This window comes from Aphanomyces astaci (assembly GCF_000520075.1).
Source record: "Aphanomyces astaci strain APO3 unplaced genomic scaffold supercont1.17, whole genome shotgun sequence".
Taxonomy (NCBI): domain Eukaryota; phylum Oomycota; class Saprolegniomycetes; order Saprolegniales; family Verrucalvaceae; genus Aphanomyces; species Aphanomyces astaci.
The window spans coordinates 639,933-655,644 of record NW_009798280.1 but is presented as its reverse complement, the minus strand read 5'-3'; the positions used below and the strand labels follow the sequence as shown (position 1 = coordinate 655,644).

The 15,712-nt window shown below is 50.3% G+C and overlaps 6 protein-coding genes across 7 annotated transcripts; 5 read left to right on the top strand and 1 right to left on the bottom strand.

Annotated features, from left to right (window-relative positions):
• The first annotated feature begins 1,309 nt into the window (after nucleotides 1–1,309).
• On the top strand, nucleotides 1,310–3,735 carry H257_08061 (hypothetical protein). The gene is made up of 7 exons (XM_009833834.1): nucleotides 1,310–1,492; nucleotides 1,537–1,632; nucleotides 1,683–1,812; nucleotides 1,956–2,097; nucleotides 2,407–3,045; nucleotides 3,392–3,493; nucleotides 3,571–3,735. Exons 1-7 carry the CDS (start codon nucleotides 1,323–1,325, stop codon nucleotides 3,720–3,722), a joined length of 1,431 nt encoding a protein of 476 aa, XP_009832136.1. The 5' UTR covers nucleotides 1,310–1,322; the 3' UTR covers nucleotides 3,723–3,735.
• Nucleotides 3,736–4,330: 595 nt separating this feature from the next.
• On the bottom strand, nucleotides 4,331–6,654 carry H257_08060 (hypothetical protein). Its single transcript, XM_009833833.1, has 2 exons — nucleotides 5,201–6,654; nucleotides 4,331–5,098 (listed from the first exon to the last, which is right to left on the bottom strand). Exons 1-2 carry the CDS (start codon nucleotides 6,613–6,615, stop codon nucleotides 4,378–4,380), a joined length of 2,136 nt encoding a protein of 711 aa, XP_009832135.1. The 5' UTR covers nucleotides 6,616–6,654; the 3' UTR covers nucleotides 4,331–4,377.
• A 647-nt stretch (nucleotides 6,655–7,301) lies between these two features.
• Nucleotides 7,302–9,665, top strand: H257_08059. Of its 2 annotated transcripts, XM_009833831.1 has the most exons (4): nucleotides 7,302–7,971; nucleotides 8,023–8,343; nucleotides 8,474–8,670; nucleotides 8,746–9,665. In XM_009833831.1, the coding sequence occupies exons 1-4, from the start codon at nucleotides 7,384–7,386 to the stop codon at nucleotides 9,068–9,070; spliced, it is 1,431 nt and encodes a 476-aa protein (XP_009832133.1). In that variant the 5' UTR covers nucleotides 7,302–7,383; the 3' UTR covers nucleotides 9,071–9,665. The 2 variants fall into 2 exon arrangements, with proteins under 2 accessions (XP_009832133.1, XP_009832134.1); XM_009833832.1 differs by having other exon boundaries at nucleotides 8,474–9,665.
• Nucleotides 9,666–10,050: 385 nt separating this feature from the next.
• On the top strand, nucleotides 10,051–10,813 carry H257_08058 (hypothetical protein; the record flags this gene model as incomplete). The annotated part of the gene is made up of 3 exons (XM_009833830.1): nucleotides 10,051–10,150; nucleotides 10,460–10,587; nucleotides 10,661–10,813. The coding sequence occupies 3 exons, from the start codon at nucleotides 10,051–10,053 to the stop codon at nucleotides 10,811–10,813; spliced, it is 381 nt and encodes a 126-aa protein (XP_009832132.1).
• Nucleotides 10,814–10,932: 119 nt separating this feature from the next.
• Nucleotides 10,933–12,245, top strand: H257_08057 (hypothetical protein; the record flags this gene model as incomplete). Its single annotated transcript, XM_009833829.1, has 3 exons — nucleotides 10,933–11,178; nucleotides 11,539–11,659; nucleotides 12,121–12,245. 3 exons carry the CDS (start codon nucleotides 10,933–10,935, stop codon nucleotides 12,243–12,245), a joined length of 492 nt encoding a protein of 163 aa, XP_009832131.1.
• A 1,339-nt stretch (nucleotides 12,246–13,584) lies between these two features.
• On the top strand, nucleotides 13,585–14,337 carry H257_08056 (hypothetical protein; the record flags this gene model as incomplete). The annotated part of the gene is made up of 2 exons (XM_009833828.1): nucleotides 13,585–13,788; nucleotides 14,089–14,337. 2 exons carry the CDS (start codon nucleotides 13,585–13,587, stop codon nucleotides 14,335–14,337), a joined length of 453 nt encoding a protein of 150 aa, XP_009832130.1.
• Nucleotides 14,338–15,712: the final 1,375 nt, after the last annotated feature.

Here is a 15,712-nt window from a genome sequence, read left to right as displayed (position 1 = left end):
TGAACCTGTGGGCAAAAAAGAGTTGAGATTTGGCGGGTTGATATGTATTTTCTGTTTTGATAGGCCATTTTTCACCAGCAAATTGAATTTAACGCCGCTTTAAGTAGCCAATCAAAGAGGATTGCATTTGCACCAATCAAATTCGAAAATGAGTTTGTGTGCGATAGCATGATTACTACGTAGTATTCGAACAAGGTACTCATTCCGACAACGATTCAATTGGATACTCCTAAGTAGGAAGGGTACAGTGAAAGCGCAAGGGCTCACATACCGTATACACCTCGAATGAAGACCTACTGCGTCCGTCGGGTAAGTCTTTCGTAGGTATGGTGAGAGTAAGGTGCAATGCCACTTGCTCACGTGTAAACATAACTACAATGAGCAGAGGCCTCCTATGATATCGCATTCCTATATTTAGCAAACATGATTGGTAACTGCCGAAATGTCGGAATATGCGAACTGTTTGATGAACTACCAGGATATTTCAGATTCCATTCCGAGAAAGTTCGTTGGAATGTGTCGGAACTGACAGAATTCAGCTAGCCCTACCCCTAAATGACTTTGATTGGTCAAAATGGTGTAGGATAAGATACTACTACAATATGATAGGTAGAAATAGATAATAGAGACGATTCATTAACCAAAATGTGTGCATACAAATACTAAGTGAGGTCGGTATTGATCGTACTACGTATTCATCGATAAGATACTTTATTTTGAAGTCCCCTATGTATAGGACCAAAATTCGTCTTAGACGTACGTACGAATGGACTAATTTGCCTGAAACCTGTTTACTTACATGTTAACGTAAATCAAGAGAAGAAATGTTGACGAAATTATATAGAGCGACATGAGGAGGGGCGATTTTGTTCTGTCTTTATTTAGCTCAATATATATTTACTTAAGTACGACTTTGACGGACGTCAAAATATCCTTGTTCGTCTTAGACGTACTTAAAATGGACCTGGGGGGAGTTAACATGGACCAGATCATACTACGTATAGTTATATGTACTATTTTAATACATATAACTATATTGATAACTTATTAATAGAGTTACAGTACTGTAGTAGTACTAGACATAGTAGATACTGTAGTAAGACCTGAAAAAGTCTGTTCTTTTCGCGTTCGTCGTATAATACTATCGCATTAACAATAAGACGTATTCCCTTATCTATTGTTCACTGGTGATTTCCTAGTACAGTTACATGTAACCGCGGGGGTTCGGGATCAGCGAAATGAAATTGACAGTGAATTAAGGAAATTGAAGTGCGTCCAGCAAAAATAAATGTTGTTACGTTCCAGTAATTTGACGATACCACATGCTGACATCGATGTGGTCAATAGCGGCGGCAATCGTCATGACGGTGTCTGTGGTGATAGAATGCGCCACCGCTACCGATACACTCTTCCGTCTGCCACTTCGGCCCAGCGCTCGAAGGAGACTGGAAGGGTCACCATACAATGAGCAGCGCTTGAACGGCACCTTCTCGTGCGACACAAACTCATTCCCATCTTTGCTGACGACTGGTATAGATCGCACTCGGCCGAGCTGTACTTGGGTGTACCACCCCAGAAAGCCACAGTGGTTATCGACACAGGAAGTGCCATCACGGCAGTCGCGTGCTCGACGTACGTACGCTGCTTGTTCCAGGACTGCCAACATATAGCGATATGGATAGATGCAAGAATTGCGGAGCGCACAATCGACCGGCATATGATCCAGCGAAGTCGACGACTGCGCGACCACTGGCCTGTCGCGACTCCTCGATATGCACATCGTGCTCGAGCCAACAGTGTTTGGTGAGCCAGGTATAAGCACTACTACAGTATGTTTAGCCGCTGCTGCTCTGGCTTCTAGTAACCTACTACTACTACTACTCGTACTACTACAGTCAACCCGAGCCTCCATTGTAAGCTCGTGGCCTGTATCACAGGACTCGATTCGTGTGTAGACATATGCAGACTCGAGCTCGTTCGATGCGTACCTGGTGGCGGAAACAGCTCTGCTTGGCAATTTCAATGGAAGCCTCTCGTCTGCGTACGTCCAAGCCAACGGAGTGACAATGTCCGTAGGCTGTCAAACGTCTGTGTCAGGTATTGTCTTCTTTTACCCAAAATTAGGTTGCCTTTGGGGCGGATTCTTTGCCAAATCTATCATCGATGGTCCATTCTTTGTCCTGACTTTAGTATGATCGTTCAGTATCACACTAATTTAAGTCACACACTAATTCGATTTTCCATTGGTAATTTGATTGGCCACTTGATTCGTGTTCTGGGTATTGATTGGTCGATCGTCTGTCGATTTGGTGATTCTGCTCATTCCAATTCCGAATATATGGACAATAATCTGTCCACCATCTACAATATATATATTTCCCCACAGGCTCACAATCTTGCCTACAGGAGGCTTTGCCTATCATCCAGAGAATGGCATCCTCGGGATGCAGCAAGACCCGTCAACGCTTCTCGCCGCGATGGTACGCCAAGGCCGCGTCAGTCGGAATGCATTTTCGCTCTGCTTGGCGCCGCTCGGCACCGGCACCATCGTCCTCGGCGGCGTCGACGACTACCTCCACAACGACGTGATGCAGTACGTCCCGTTAGTTCGCCCGCCATCCAGCAAGTACTTTTCTGTGGACGTGGTGGATGTCATCGTGGGCGCGACGTCTCTCGGGCTCGACTCGACCGCGTACGTTGGCTTTGGGGGCACTCAAAGCTCTGGCCAGTCGTTCATTGTCGACAGCGGGTCCACCATCTCGCAGCTTCCCGTCCCAGTGTTTGACAAACTGATGCAAGTCCTCCAAGAAGCCACCGGCATCGCGTCCTTTGGAATGGGCACCAACGTCGTCGTGCCGCCACTCGTGATGGCCAAGCTACCCACGCTGCGGTTGGTGCTAAGTGGGGGTACAAAAGGAACAGGAACCGTTCAACTGGTGGTGCTACCAGAGCAGTATGTGATGACTGTACCAGACAGCAGCAGCAGCAGCACCACCACCCAGCAAGTGGTTGGATTTCGACGCGGGACAGCGACGATTGGAGGAGGTAGGGTACACTAGTATCGATCGAGTCGAGTTGTGTGTGGTATTGTTCCTATATATATTAATTTTATGAAATAGTGTTTTAATAAATATTCAATTTTATCATTATCAGTATGGACATACAATGGGGTGTTTTGGCTGGTGGATTCGTTTCAGGAAGAGGGGCAATTTGTGGGGTGGGAAGTCGTTGTTGATACTACGTAGACTTATATGTGGAAAGCGCTGGTCTGTCGTCTGGTTCAATATTTTTATTGATAGTTGTGGCTATGGATATATAAATATTTGTCAATATTTTATTGATAGTTGTGGCTATGGATATATAAATATTTGTTAATTCGTTTTTATGGCAGTGTTAGGGGCAAATGTGATGATGCACCACAACATCCTGTTTGATTTGGAGATGCAGCGCATTGGAATCGCACCGGCAACATGTACCAAGACTCGAGAAACAAGTAAGTGACACTGTTAGGTGACGTTATCACAGAGATGACGTTATCACGAGTGAGGTTGTCATACCGGATATGAGTAGTCGCAGACCTTGTCCAACTCGCTACATCGATAGCCAACACCAGCACACCTCCGCCGTTAGCCCCAACCAGTCGTGGCGTCCACCACAACCCCCATCACGTCGTCGCGATGGTCGTACTAGTAGTAGTCTTAGTCAGCCATTATTCATCCTAATCGGAACAGTACCTTACTATTCCCGACTCATGTTTCATGTCGAATTTGAAGGTATAACTACATGCACAATACGACGACATCGTCGTGCACCATAAATATTTTGCCTTGAGTGTAAATCCAAGTAATGAGAAGAATGTCCAACCTTTCGGTTTCATGCAGCACTTTGGAGAATTGAAATCCAGGTCCTGATAGACGAGTACTAGTAAGCTGCATTGTCCCTTTCAAATGACCCTTAAATTGGTTACATGTAATCAACAAGGAGGACTACATACTGTATGGGAAAGCCACTTTGGTTGCAATAACCCTCAGAATACAGTATGTACTGCAACTTTGTAATGACATCGAACCATGAACGCAAAGCCACCGCTCGTCGTTCTACTGATGATATATAAAGTGATCCTGTCCACATGATATGATCTAGTACCTATGCAATTTGCACTTGTCCACGACAGTGTTGCCCTTGACCCAATAACTGACTACTAACTACTGCACCATGTTGCGTGTTAATTCCAGCTTATTTTCAATATATTTCCACCAACCTCCGATATATTTCACCGAATCGCCTATATAATTCGCAACATGGTGTAGTACTACTACTATTACATACTATATACAATGGACATGATTTATTAACGTGATGTGTTGTCTTGTGGTATTACGTTCGCCGGCGCTTCTTGGCATCTCGCTTGGTGACGCCCTTGACGACTCGATTCTTGATATGTTGGATCTCACGCGTGGACTTGAGCACCTTTGACTGGACTTGCAAGCTCTTTTTCAGCATCAAAAAGTTCTTGAGGCGGGCCTTCTCGCGGTTGGTGGTCCCGCCGCCCTTTTGCTTGTGGTTAAAGTTCTCGCGCCCTTCCAGCACGGACCGCAGCCGCTCCTCCATCGTCTGCCGCTTCTTCTTCGAGTACCCCTCAAGCGTGGCCGGATCCACGGTCGAGTGATTCGACTCGAGCGCTTTCTTCTCGACTGCGTCCGCCTTGCGCTTCCGACGGGCTTTGGGGTCCTTTGCCGCGTTTACAGCTTCCTTCTTGAGCATTTGAATGCGCTCAAAGTCCTTGGGTGTCAAGATACGCCTCGCGTCCACCCGTTCCGACTGCGGGATCACCACTGCCTTGTCACCTTCTTCGTCTTCGTTGTCATCTGAATTGTCATCTGAATTGTCACCATCACCATCTTCGTCCGAATCAGAATGCAACCCGTCCGACTCGTCGCCTGACCCGTCGACATCGACCCAGCCGCCGTCGCTCTCGTCGCCAGCATCCAGCATGTCTTCGTCCACAGCCCATCCATCTTCGTTGTCTTCGTAATCGAATCGTCCCGCGGCTTCCGCTTCCATGAGCAATTCCGCGCCGTCCACACCTTCCGACGCCCTACCCATCCAAACAAATTCCATTAGCCCCCATCATCCCCCCATCATCCCCCCCTATCATCCCCCAAGTCCATACAAAGTCGTGCAATACACGACGACGTACCGAAGCTCACCAAAAGCCTTGGGGCGCGCCGTTTCATCGTGAAACTTGCCGCGATCTTTTCGCTTGAGCAAACTCGGATGGATCTCACGGATGAGGTTGAGCACTCCGCGGGCGGCGATCACACACGTCTTGTCCCTGCTCTTGTTGAACATGATCAAATCCTGAATCAAGTCGTCCATCCCGGGCTCGTCCATCACGAGCGGCACTCGCGCAAACACCTCGCGGACAGAGTTAATACCCACCGCGATCACTTCGCTCGAGCACCGCTCGACAATGAACGAGTTTGCAATCGTACGGACCACAGGCATGAGCTCTTCGGGGGGGATCTCGTCATGACAGGCTTGCACTAGGTACGCCAAGATGTTGGTGACCTTTTGCTGGTGTGCCGTCAAGTAGCGCTGGAGGAGGGGGTAGAACGCCAGGAGCACGAGCTTGTGTTGGCCAACGAGTCGCCCGATAAAGTCCATCATAAGCAGCCGCACTTCGAAGCGCTCGTTGGACGCTTTGAGGATACGCAGCTGCTTCTCGGCCACGCCCTGGGGGTCATTAAGCAGGTCGATGGCGGGAAACGTGCCGTCGTGCTCGGCGTTGCGTTTGCGCGCCTTGCGGTTCTTGACCAGCTGAGACTTGGTGTGATTGTATCGGCTCTTGGTCTTCTTCGAGTACGAGTGATAGTTGACTTCAACTTGAGTTTTCACTTTGACCTTTTCTGCTTCGTCGTCTTCGAGGATGTCGGCGTCGATGCCGAGGAAGAACTGGATCGCGGTCACCAATACCCGCGTGTTCTTGGACGTACATGCCGTCGCGATGCAGTTGACGGTCCGTGCGTCGCACCAGATGCGCTTGCGGTACAGCGACACGAGCACATGCAGCGACTTGATGGCGGCGATCTCGTGCTCGTCGGCCACCATCGAGTACATGAAGTTTTGCAGACCGCGCATGACCTTTTCGTTGCGACCGCCGCCGTCCGTGTGCATTTTCTTGATGTCGTACACGATGTGCGAATACACGAGTTCACGAAGGCGCTTGTCGGGGACGCGGAACAGCTCAAAGAACAGCTTGAGCAGCACGAGCGCGTCCACGATGTTCTTGTTGCGCATGAGGATCAACGCTTGCACGAGGGTCTTGCGCAGACTCGCTTCCAACACGGCCGAATGCTTCTCCAAGAGGTAGATCAAGTCCTGCGGGAACTGCGCCAGCTCTGTGGGGTAGCACGCCGACACGTGCGAGAGGAACGTGACGAGCGCGCCAAAATGCTCGGACTGCTTGTTCGGCTGCAGGCGGAAGATCGCGACCTCGCTCTCGTAGTGGCGCAGCTGCATCATGAACTCATCTTGGTACGCAGACGGATCACGCTTGATCATGTTCTGCAGCTGCGGCAACTTGGCCATCACATCCGTTCGGGGCCCGTCCATGATGGTGGTCGAAGGAAGCGAATTTGATGACTTTTTGACGCACCAACCAAAACCGAGGCCGGCAATTAGATTGGCTGGGAGGCGCCAGCGAGCATTTTTTTTATCGAAGGGTAGCATTGGATTTGAGAACTTGATATTTGTATATAAGGGGCCTGATTTAATAACATGGTTGGGAAAGGCGGATAGTTATCCGGATGCTGAGTAGTTGAAACTGAACGATCTTGAACCGTAAGACCTAGAGCTCGACCGCACAACGAAATCAACCAAGGGCAAAGTGTACACGAAAAGCACAATCCTAAGTTACTAGTACTTTATACTAGTATACTAGTAGCACTACTCCACCCGTACGGTAATTCCATGCATTGGCCCTTTTGCATAACAACAACAGTGGACACCAAGCGCTCCACGACACTAGTCGATACCATGCCAGCGATACCACGTTCAGCTTTGCCACGTCACGACACCTTGGCAAAGAGAGTGCTCCTAAAGTGGCTTTGTCAAGGAAGGATGTCGCAGTGCATGCATGCCGCCACCAAACGCCATCGCACATTCCCCTGAAATGTCCAACATCAGCGGAACACACTCGAGTGAGGATGACTTGATCAGTTGTTGGCCCATCACTCCATGTCCCTGGACGCGATTAAGCTGGTAGCGAGCTGCGAAGGCAGTTGGACTGTTCGTATGGTGTAAGTCTTAACGTTAAATTAGAAAGGTCGTTGTCGTTGTACGTAAGAAAGTACCGGATAACAATTTGTACATCCGGATGGCATGGTCATGCCACCGCGACACACAAGAATTGCGCCGATCATGGAAGAAGAGTCGTGGGACATTGTGCGAGACCTGCACTTCCTGATCGCATCAGACGACCAGCTCCAGGACGATCTAGCACATGTATGTGATCTGTTGAATGCCGTGGACGACGATGGCAGGTCTTCGGAGGACATTGTGGACAAGACGACATCTGACGAGAGCGACAATTCGTCGTCGACACCAACCCAACCACTTCATCAAAAGAATCCCCGACAACAACAGCAGGGCGAGGTCCTGTTGACAGGTAAACGACCTCCAAAGCGCAAGGCAGGACCTGTACGCTTTGAGACGCGTCAGAAGGATGAAATCCTCCAGTTACAAGCTCAAGTGATCGAACTCAAGGCCCAGTTGGTCAAAAGCCAGTCAAAACACAGCCTCATGTCCACCTCCGTTAGTGTGTCGGCATGGGAGCGGGCGGCGCGGCGCGAGCTCGCCGAGAAGAACAAATCGCTTCGGGAGAACGAGCAGCTGCAGAGCGCCGTGACGGAGCAGGCCACGTTCATCGAGCACATGCAGAACATCTTTGCCAAAAAGCCGCGGTTGGCGGTGCGACCATCATTCTTATCGTTCGTTTAATCATCAATCACTCATGTTTAGACCATGGGCGGCGACGCGGTGTCCTTGGATACGTGGCAGGAATACAAGCTGGCGGCGCAAGCGTCCCTTCGCGAAGCCGCCATCCACGCTATCGCAGACCGCCAATTCACCCGACAGCAAAACGCGTTCATCCTTGCCGGTCTCTTTGAACGCACCGACGTGCTGTTCCACGCTGGCCCACGGACCCTCCCCGACGGCAGCCACGTGCTCGAGTACATCTACCACATGACCCTTCCCGCGCCTTATGGCGTCGTTGGGAATGCATGTTGGCAAGTGTACAACGGCGAACGACCGCCCACCATGGCCGACAACGCCGAGCGGGTATGTGCTATCGAGATCGGCAACAGAATGCACGTCCCCTTCAGAATGTGTGTGTGTGTTGTTCGAACGAATGCAGAATGTGGGTCGTGAATGCATGTCGCTTTCAACCCAGAATGATGGTGGTCCGTAGACCACGGAGTCGGTGGACGCCCGCACGGTATACGTCAAGTACACGGAAACCTTGGCCAGTGGCGATGTGAACCACGTGAATGTCATCCACAAGCACTATATCGAGCCCGACCGGCATGTGATTGTGTGGCGCGCGGTGCTAGAAGACGCACTGCGGCCTGCCATGGCCACGGGAAACGTGCAAAATGAATGGGGATGGTACATATATGTACTACTCGAGATACTAGTACTAGTCAAAAAGAGTTGGCTAATCCGCCGCCGCCGCCGCCGTAGGATTGTGGTCGCGCCCGTGCCGGAAGACCCGACCCAGTGCCGCTTGGCGTTGTTGGGTCAAGTGCCCCATGACGTGGGTAGTCCTGTCAAGGTCTGTCCGTGTGCAGGCGAGGAATTGATGGACAACATCACGTCATTCGTGCAGAATCTGTCGTTGGGGGATGCGTCCTCGTTGGTGTTGCCATCTCTGGACGACCAACATGCAGATGCCGACGTGAACTTTATGAATCGCGGCAAGCGGCTCGAACTCGCGCTTCAAGTGTCCGTCAAGGATGCCGTGGCCACGTATCGCGCACAGTTGGCCACCGTGGCGGGGGCGCTGTGAAGGATGCAATGTTGTATTCGGGAGCCTGGACGACGTCGTACTGTACAGAATGCAAGATGATAAACACTAGGGCAATAATTAGCGTTGTGTATGTCGACTTGATATGGCACCACGACGGGCTGTGGCCGTCCCAACTCGCACTTGTTTCCTCGATAGCACGGGATGCCGATTCATGAACCGGTAGAACCAGCCTTTGGTCAGCGAAGCCGACTTGCCTTGGATCCTTGCGAGGATTGCATTCGCCTTGTTTAGGATTTGTGTCTGTCCAACAGCACGACCATCCCTTTCCATGTCGGCAATCCATGTAACCAGGTCGTGTTCGATCGACATTGGCAAGGTCGGCCTCGGACCCATGCGCTTGGGAGGAACGGCGGAGTCGCCGACGTTTTTGGCTTGCTTCACATGAGCGCGCAAGGTTCGAGTGGGTATGCCGTAACGCTTTGCAATGTTCAGGGAAGTGTCGGCCTTCTTCAGAACGTCCTTGACTGCGCTTGCCATGTCGGTGACCGAGTATGTCGTCTTCGGCGGCATGCGGCCAATTCTGTAGCTATCCCTGTAGGAATTGATTTATTTCCGTCCATTAATGCGTTCTCAGAGTTTCTACCTGTCTTTTGGAAATCACAATGGACTTGCGCCGGAGGACGACGCCCTGCATGAAGACTTGGCGCACGTCTGTGACTTTATGGATACACCCAGAGCAAACAACAATATCGCTACTACCGTCGGCAGTAGCGGCGATGAGCCACTGACGACCCAACTTCTAACAACGTCAACAGCACGGCACAGACGTGCTTCCCCATAGCGACCTCAAAACGCCTACGAATCCCGTCAAAAGGATAAATTGTATACACTTCGGCACCAAGTCGACAAGTTGCGCGGTGATCTGGAACGGCGCCAAGCTACCTCAGCCTCCTCCATGTTGTCGTCACTCGCATCCTTCACATGGCAAACAACAACACGCAAAGAAAGAAATGCTCGCCATGAAGCGAAGCCTCCACGAGCACACACAACTTCGCATCTTCATCAACGATGACAACACGATATCCATCGATTGCATGCAGGGGTGCTACTGCGTCGCAAGTAGCCGCGTCTGCACTAGGTATACAGTACTAGATCCCCTCCACCTCCGTCCATTCATATCCACGTACTCTCATGTGCATGCATCCTAGCCTCAAGCACACTCGACTTGGCAGTCCTCGAAACTGGCGGCGCACTCGTCGCTTCGACTAGCGACGATTCATGCGATATTGTTGCCGATCTTGAATACTGTTACAGTACATACTGATATTATAATAAATATGACAAAAACTAGTCCGACATGGCAGGCGCAGCAGCACTGGGATGTGCTGCAAGACTTGCCGTTCCTGTTTACAGCATAACATGAGCTAGAGGACGAGCTCCCGTACGTGTCATCATTGCACGCGCCGTCCACTTCTTCTCCGAGCGACGACGACACATTGTCAGAGTCACCCATCTCCACTGCCGACGACGACACAAGGTCCAAAGACTACACCAAGGTTCGTGAGCGTCAGGAGATCCTTGGGCGGGAAGTTGATGCGTTGAAGGCTCGTCTGCTGGGTGCAAGAGCAGCGCGAGTCCATGTTGTCCGTGCCCGTCGTCGCATCGTCTCTGTGGGAGCGCGCTGCACGAGAGGACAAGTACGCCGTTGGCAAAGCGCTGTACGACAACGAACGCATTCGCGATTGTGTGCACCGCCAAGCCACCTTCATCGATGACATGTGACCCACGTGATAGTTTCGGGGTTTCGGGTTTTTATCGCTTTATTCGCTTCCATGTCATCTTGATCAGGACCATCTCTAAACCATGCTTTCATGCTACTAGCCTGCGACAGATGTAGAAGCATGGCAACCATGCAAACTCGCCGCCAGTACAGCCGCCTCCGCGCGGCGTTCTTCGCGTCCGGACTGCTTGGTCGGTTAGGAAACGGCATGCATGTAGTCCCGAGGATACATCTGCAAAACCCCCTTAAAGTCGTCGTCGAGTACGTCAACCGACTCTCGATCGCGGCCCCGGTGTTGATCAATTGTCGCTCCCCCGCCGTGTGGGACGTCTGCAGCGGCTTGAGCGGCCCGCCGCTGTCGTCCGAAGTACGATAGGCTTAGGTTCGTTTCCAACAGGGTGCCTTTGATTTATACACTGTACAGATCTGTCGACTGGTGTGTCTGATCGTCGATTTCTGATTCTTTTGTCTGATTCTGATTCGTCAAGGGGTCGTTCGTCTGCTTCGGACACTCGGTTGGCTCATGGTAATCTGATTCTAGTATCTATCGAGTACATCTGATTCTGATTCTGATTTGTAATAGGCCGTCGAGCGTCGAAAGTGAGTGGGGGTGGTTCGTACACACGACGACGAGAGGCCGAATGTTTGTTGGTCTCAGGAGTGTGTGTTGATTGTCACAGGATCCAAGTGAGCGAGTAAACCCAACAACTGCAAAGACACGTCCCAGCTCAAAGCGTTGCTCCAGGTCGTGTGCGACAAGGGCAACCACCTGAGCACCCTCGAAGAAGTCGCGCGGGACTGCATGGCGTCCGCGTATTCGTTAACAGATGTCCATGGCCACTTCCCAGGTAATCCAGGTCAATATCCCGCCGCGGCGAAGGTTCCATTTGCCCTGCGAACGGTCTTGGAATGAGGCAAGCAGCTCAAAGTGGCGATGAATCGAACGGTGGACGAGGTTGTGGTCCGGGCGGCGGCTGCCCAGCACAAAAATCACACAGCAACTTGATCAAACAGTGAACAACCCATACTACTTCATCAATGACCTATAGTAAATCGCCATATTGTAGCCACAGGCGTTCATTGTGAGAGTGGAGCAATTGTGGCTGGTACTACAGTAGTAAAGTACTGCTGACGGTTCGACCACCATTCTTACGCTGATGCACGTCAAATGTGGCCACTCAGTCAATAACCTAGGAATTGGTGAACGTATATGTCGTCTTAGGGAACTTCGACTTGGCTCACAGTAGCTTTGACTTGTGTTTCCGGAGCTTGGATGTCTCAAGTCGACCTGTCGTTCCTCTTTGCCTAGTTGTGATCGTGTGCGATCACTTGGCTGGCAATGACGGCGTCAGCAACTTCGTGCTCCACCGCCAATTCCGCGTCCCTTTGCCGACGTTGGTAGAGGCCACACCTTCGTCCTACTTCTCGTCCTAGTCACGACGAAAAGCAACCCCCCCCACTTCGAGAAATGCAACAACCTCTTCACAGACTTGCGAGCTATATTGTCAAACCACTGCCGAGAGGCACATGCGTGCAAGATTGCATCATGATTAGGTTTGGCACGGGGATAATAAACCATCTGTAAGCAATGCTCTTCTACCCTCGAAATCTTTTCCAGTCGTTTTGAAGTTCTCAATTGGGTGCGTAGCTTGACAATACATCGCATGCGTGGCAAGGTTGCAAGGTCGCAGCCCTCGCCTCACTTCATGCCGCAATCATTCGAGCGATAGACAAACTGTCAGTTGATCCAAATGCGAGGGACGTACATATTAGGCAGCGAGGCCCTTCGAATACCATGACAACGCCTTCATTAGCGAGACCCCAAGAGCATCCCCGCTGCCTGTCGGACATGAACTGTTCGTGACGACGGGTTTTGTCAACAATTTTCAAATCCCAGTGTTATGTCAAGCCGTTGAACCTTGGAATTGAACCTGTTGTTCATTCGAATTTCGTGCGCCGTTGTTACCCCGAAGAAGACCTCGTTCGTTGGCGATCCGTGCTTGATGAGTTCCTCGTACCGCAGCTCGGGGTCTTAATGACGAATGGGGATGGTTTCTAGTCAAGTCCATTACGTTGGGAGGAGATTCGATCAAGCGGTGCTGCATGTTGTCGACACCTGACGGTCGCAGCCTCGATGCCCCGCATGTCGTAACATGTGACGGCTGGGGAGCCGTCGAAAGGATCAGTGCGGGGTACTTCGCAACATCGATCCGTGTCGAAGCAAGCGGGAGCTTGAGGTAACAGTGAAGGATACCGTGTATACCGTTGTGTTAGAAACTCACCAACGAATGTAGGATAGGATTGATTTCTTATTCAATTTCTGGGCAGTAGTATAATCTGGTTTGATTGGCCGGAAACTGAAACCCCTATTTTTTGGAGCCAATCAGATGTGTACAGGAGTGCACATTAAATACAGGATGACAGTTTGAGTGAATACAGGATTACAGTTTGACACCGATGAGTGAAACGTACTACCTACGGGTAGTTGGCCGTTGTCCCCAACGGCATGAGAAGGTAATGTAATGTCTTCGAAAGATCTTCAATTTCTGGAACTGCTGGATGTGCAATCATGTTTAGTACTACTCGTATGCGATAGGATAGCGAAGTTGGGCGACAATCTTTGTTTGAGCTGTATTACCGTATGCAATGAACGTTTCGCATACCGGTATGACTGATTTGAAGGGTACATACTAGTATATTTTAGGTCATGTCCCCTATTATACCAACCTAACATCTCATTTGACATATGCCGATCGCATCACCGTCAGTTTGCATGGCCAAAGTGCACGTCTTTCGGTCTCCGACATCCCACCTGGCGATTGTGGCGTGGCACAAACCTATGGCATTCCTGAGTGGGGTCGGGGCGCTAAACGTTGCAAGCATGCATGGTCTGCCCTTTTCGTTCCTGTCTGCACTTATGACACCCAGTGACATGGGCTTAGGGGCGATGTTCTACGGCTCGGGCATTCGAACTGTCGTGTGATTCTCTCTAGCAAACGTCTCAGCGATGACTGCAGGTTGGTGCCACAATATTCGGTCTCTGACATTATTAGCCGAGCAGTGTGTCTGGGCTTTTCGCGACCTACCGTTGGGCAACGCAGATTCCATCAATGTTGGGGTATCCTAAGTGATGCAACACTGGCAAAACGAATTGGCCCTCTGGTTAATCTCGCGTACCACCTCGGGCTTACAGTGTACGTGTGCCGTGAAATGTACGTCAATTACTACGGGCATTTTGTCACCCACCCTCGTAACCAACTTTGTCGAGCTCGGCTAGAGTATTCGTCTATGCGGCGCCACTAACATGCCTCAACTCGACCACGCTTTTGATGGCCCAAACGCCATGTGGGAACTCTTGGTGCCTTCCTCCTTGTACGCCTTGCACGAGCACAACGCCAAGTATAACCTCATGCCGCTGTTCAGCCACCGCGGGTCGGACTGCTTTGTCGCGCGATACACTGCCAGTGGCCAACTCAAATTGAAGTGTCGGCTGAATTTGTGGCGCTGCCTCGATCGCATCGAATGAGACGATTTGTGTGTGCGGCTGTGTGAAACCAAGCACAAGGATTGTCTCAGCCGCCTGGACGGAACGGCGTGTATGACGTTCCAACCAGTCGAGAGTACTAATTCTCGTAGTACAATCTCATGTCCAGATTGACCAGTTCTTTTGGCTCAGTTGGGAGCGCGTCTACTTACTTATAGATCACTTTACACCTGATCTAAGTAGGACAAGAACACACCGATGGTCGCTGGTTCAGTCCCAGGTTTCCTCAGGTCCTTGGCATCGACACCAGGAAGCTTAGTTAGGGTCGAGTCAGAACCCTCCCCTTTCACTCAACCCACAGGACCAGCGTCGCAGTGTGTGCATCAAGCAAGGGGTCAAGCCAGTCCGTGGATGGTGTGATATGGCGAGACCGAAGCATGATGGACTATGCACTAGTATTGGTCAACTTGGTTCGCCCTAGCGGCAGGCTGAATAAACCGTGGACTACAGTACTATAATGATCTGCATGGCAGTGTTTTCTGTGTCGTAGACTGCACCTTGAAAATGTGTTGATAAATATTTAGGTCCGTAACTGCCAAAGCATGTCGCGGTGTATGAAGGCTAGACATCAACGAAGGGTTAGGGCAAACAGGATCCATGCAACGCCTCTAGAGCGAATTAGTGGCCTAGAACTGGATATGACGCATCTATTGTAACTCGACAAATCTAGCTTCGTCGTCATTTGCAGACTTTGATTGGCTAATTCTGAAACGGCTTTTCTGTTGGAGCCAATCATCACATAAAATAAATTCGAATTCGTTCTTTACATGGTAAGGGCCCGTCTGGATCTGGATACCACTTTTATTGAGAAATATCGCGATAATTCTGCAAAATATTCAAGAATCTCAGCGACTTCAATTTGGCGTGTCTTCTTGACCAAGTTAAATTCCATAATTTTATCAGAAATATCGTGGAAACCACAAGAAATAATATTCTACTACACCTTTTTGCAGTTAAGTTGGACGAATGCCCGATGTATTTGGCCGTGCACCCGATATATTTGGTGGTGTGCCCGATATAATTAGCCATGTGCCCGTTTAATTTGGCCCGCCGAGGTCGTGTGCCCGATATATTTGGCGGTGTGCCCGATATAATTAGCCGTGTGCCCAAGCAATTGGCCATCTGCCGATGAATTTGTGTCGTGTGCCCGATGAAAATAGAATAACTCAAATTAAAAATTGAACTCAATTAAAAAATGCAGTCGAAATGATACACATAACATCCTCGTTTTGGCATCACATGCTAACTTCCATGTCGTCCATGGCCTCCGCGCGTCCGTAAAAGTATTCGAGGCGTAGCGTGTATCGATTCAAACGGTTAGCATCGACCCCTATTCAAACTTTTAAGAAATGCAATA

What these genes read in the sequence shown, in the direction of transcription:
- H257_08061 (XM_009833834.1), top strand. Translation starts at nt 1,323, where the DNA reads ATGCTGACATCGATGTGGTCAATAGCGGCGGCAATCGTCATGACGGTG. An exon ending in CGCTTGAACGGCACCTTCTC is followed by an intron (nt 1,493 to 1,536) that starts GTGCGACACAAA and finishes CGACTGGTATAG; the next exon opens with ATCGCACTCGGCCGAGCTGT. An exon ending in ACGGCAGTCGCGTGCTCGAC is followed by an intron (nt 1,633 to 1,682) that starts GTACGTACGCTG and finishes CGATATGGATAG; the next exon opens with ATGCAAGAATTGCGGAGCGC.
- H257_08060 (XM_009833833.1), bottom strand. Translation starts at nt 6,615, where the DNA reads ATGGACGGGCCCCGAACGGATGTGATGGCCAAGTTGCCGCAGCTGCAG. An exon ending in AAGGCTTTTGGTGAGCTTCG is followed by an intron (nt 5,099 to 5,200) that starts GTACGTCGTCGT and finishes TTGGATGGGTAG; the next exon opens with GGCGTCGGAAGGTGTGGACG.
- H257_08059 (XM_009833832.1), top strand. Translation starts at nt 7,384, where the DNA reads ATGGTCATGCCACCGCGACACACAAGAATTGCGCCGATCATGGAAGAA. An exon ending in CCAAAAAGCCGCGGTTGGCG is followed by an intron (nt 7,972 to 8,022) that starts GTGCGACCATCA and finishes ACTCATGTTTAG; the next exon opens with ACCATGGGCGGCGACGCGGT. An exon ending in TGGCCGACAACGCCGAGCGG is followed by an intron (nt 8,344 to 8,473) that starts GTATGTGCTATC and finishes GGTGGTCCGTAG; the next exon opens with ACCACGGAGTCGGTGGACGC.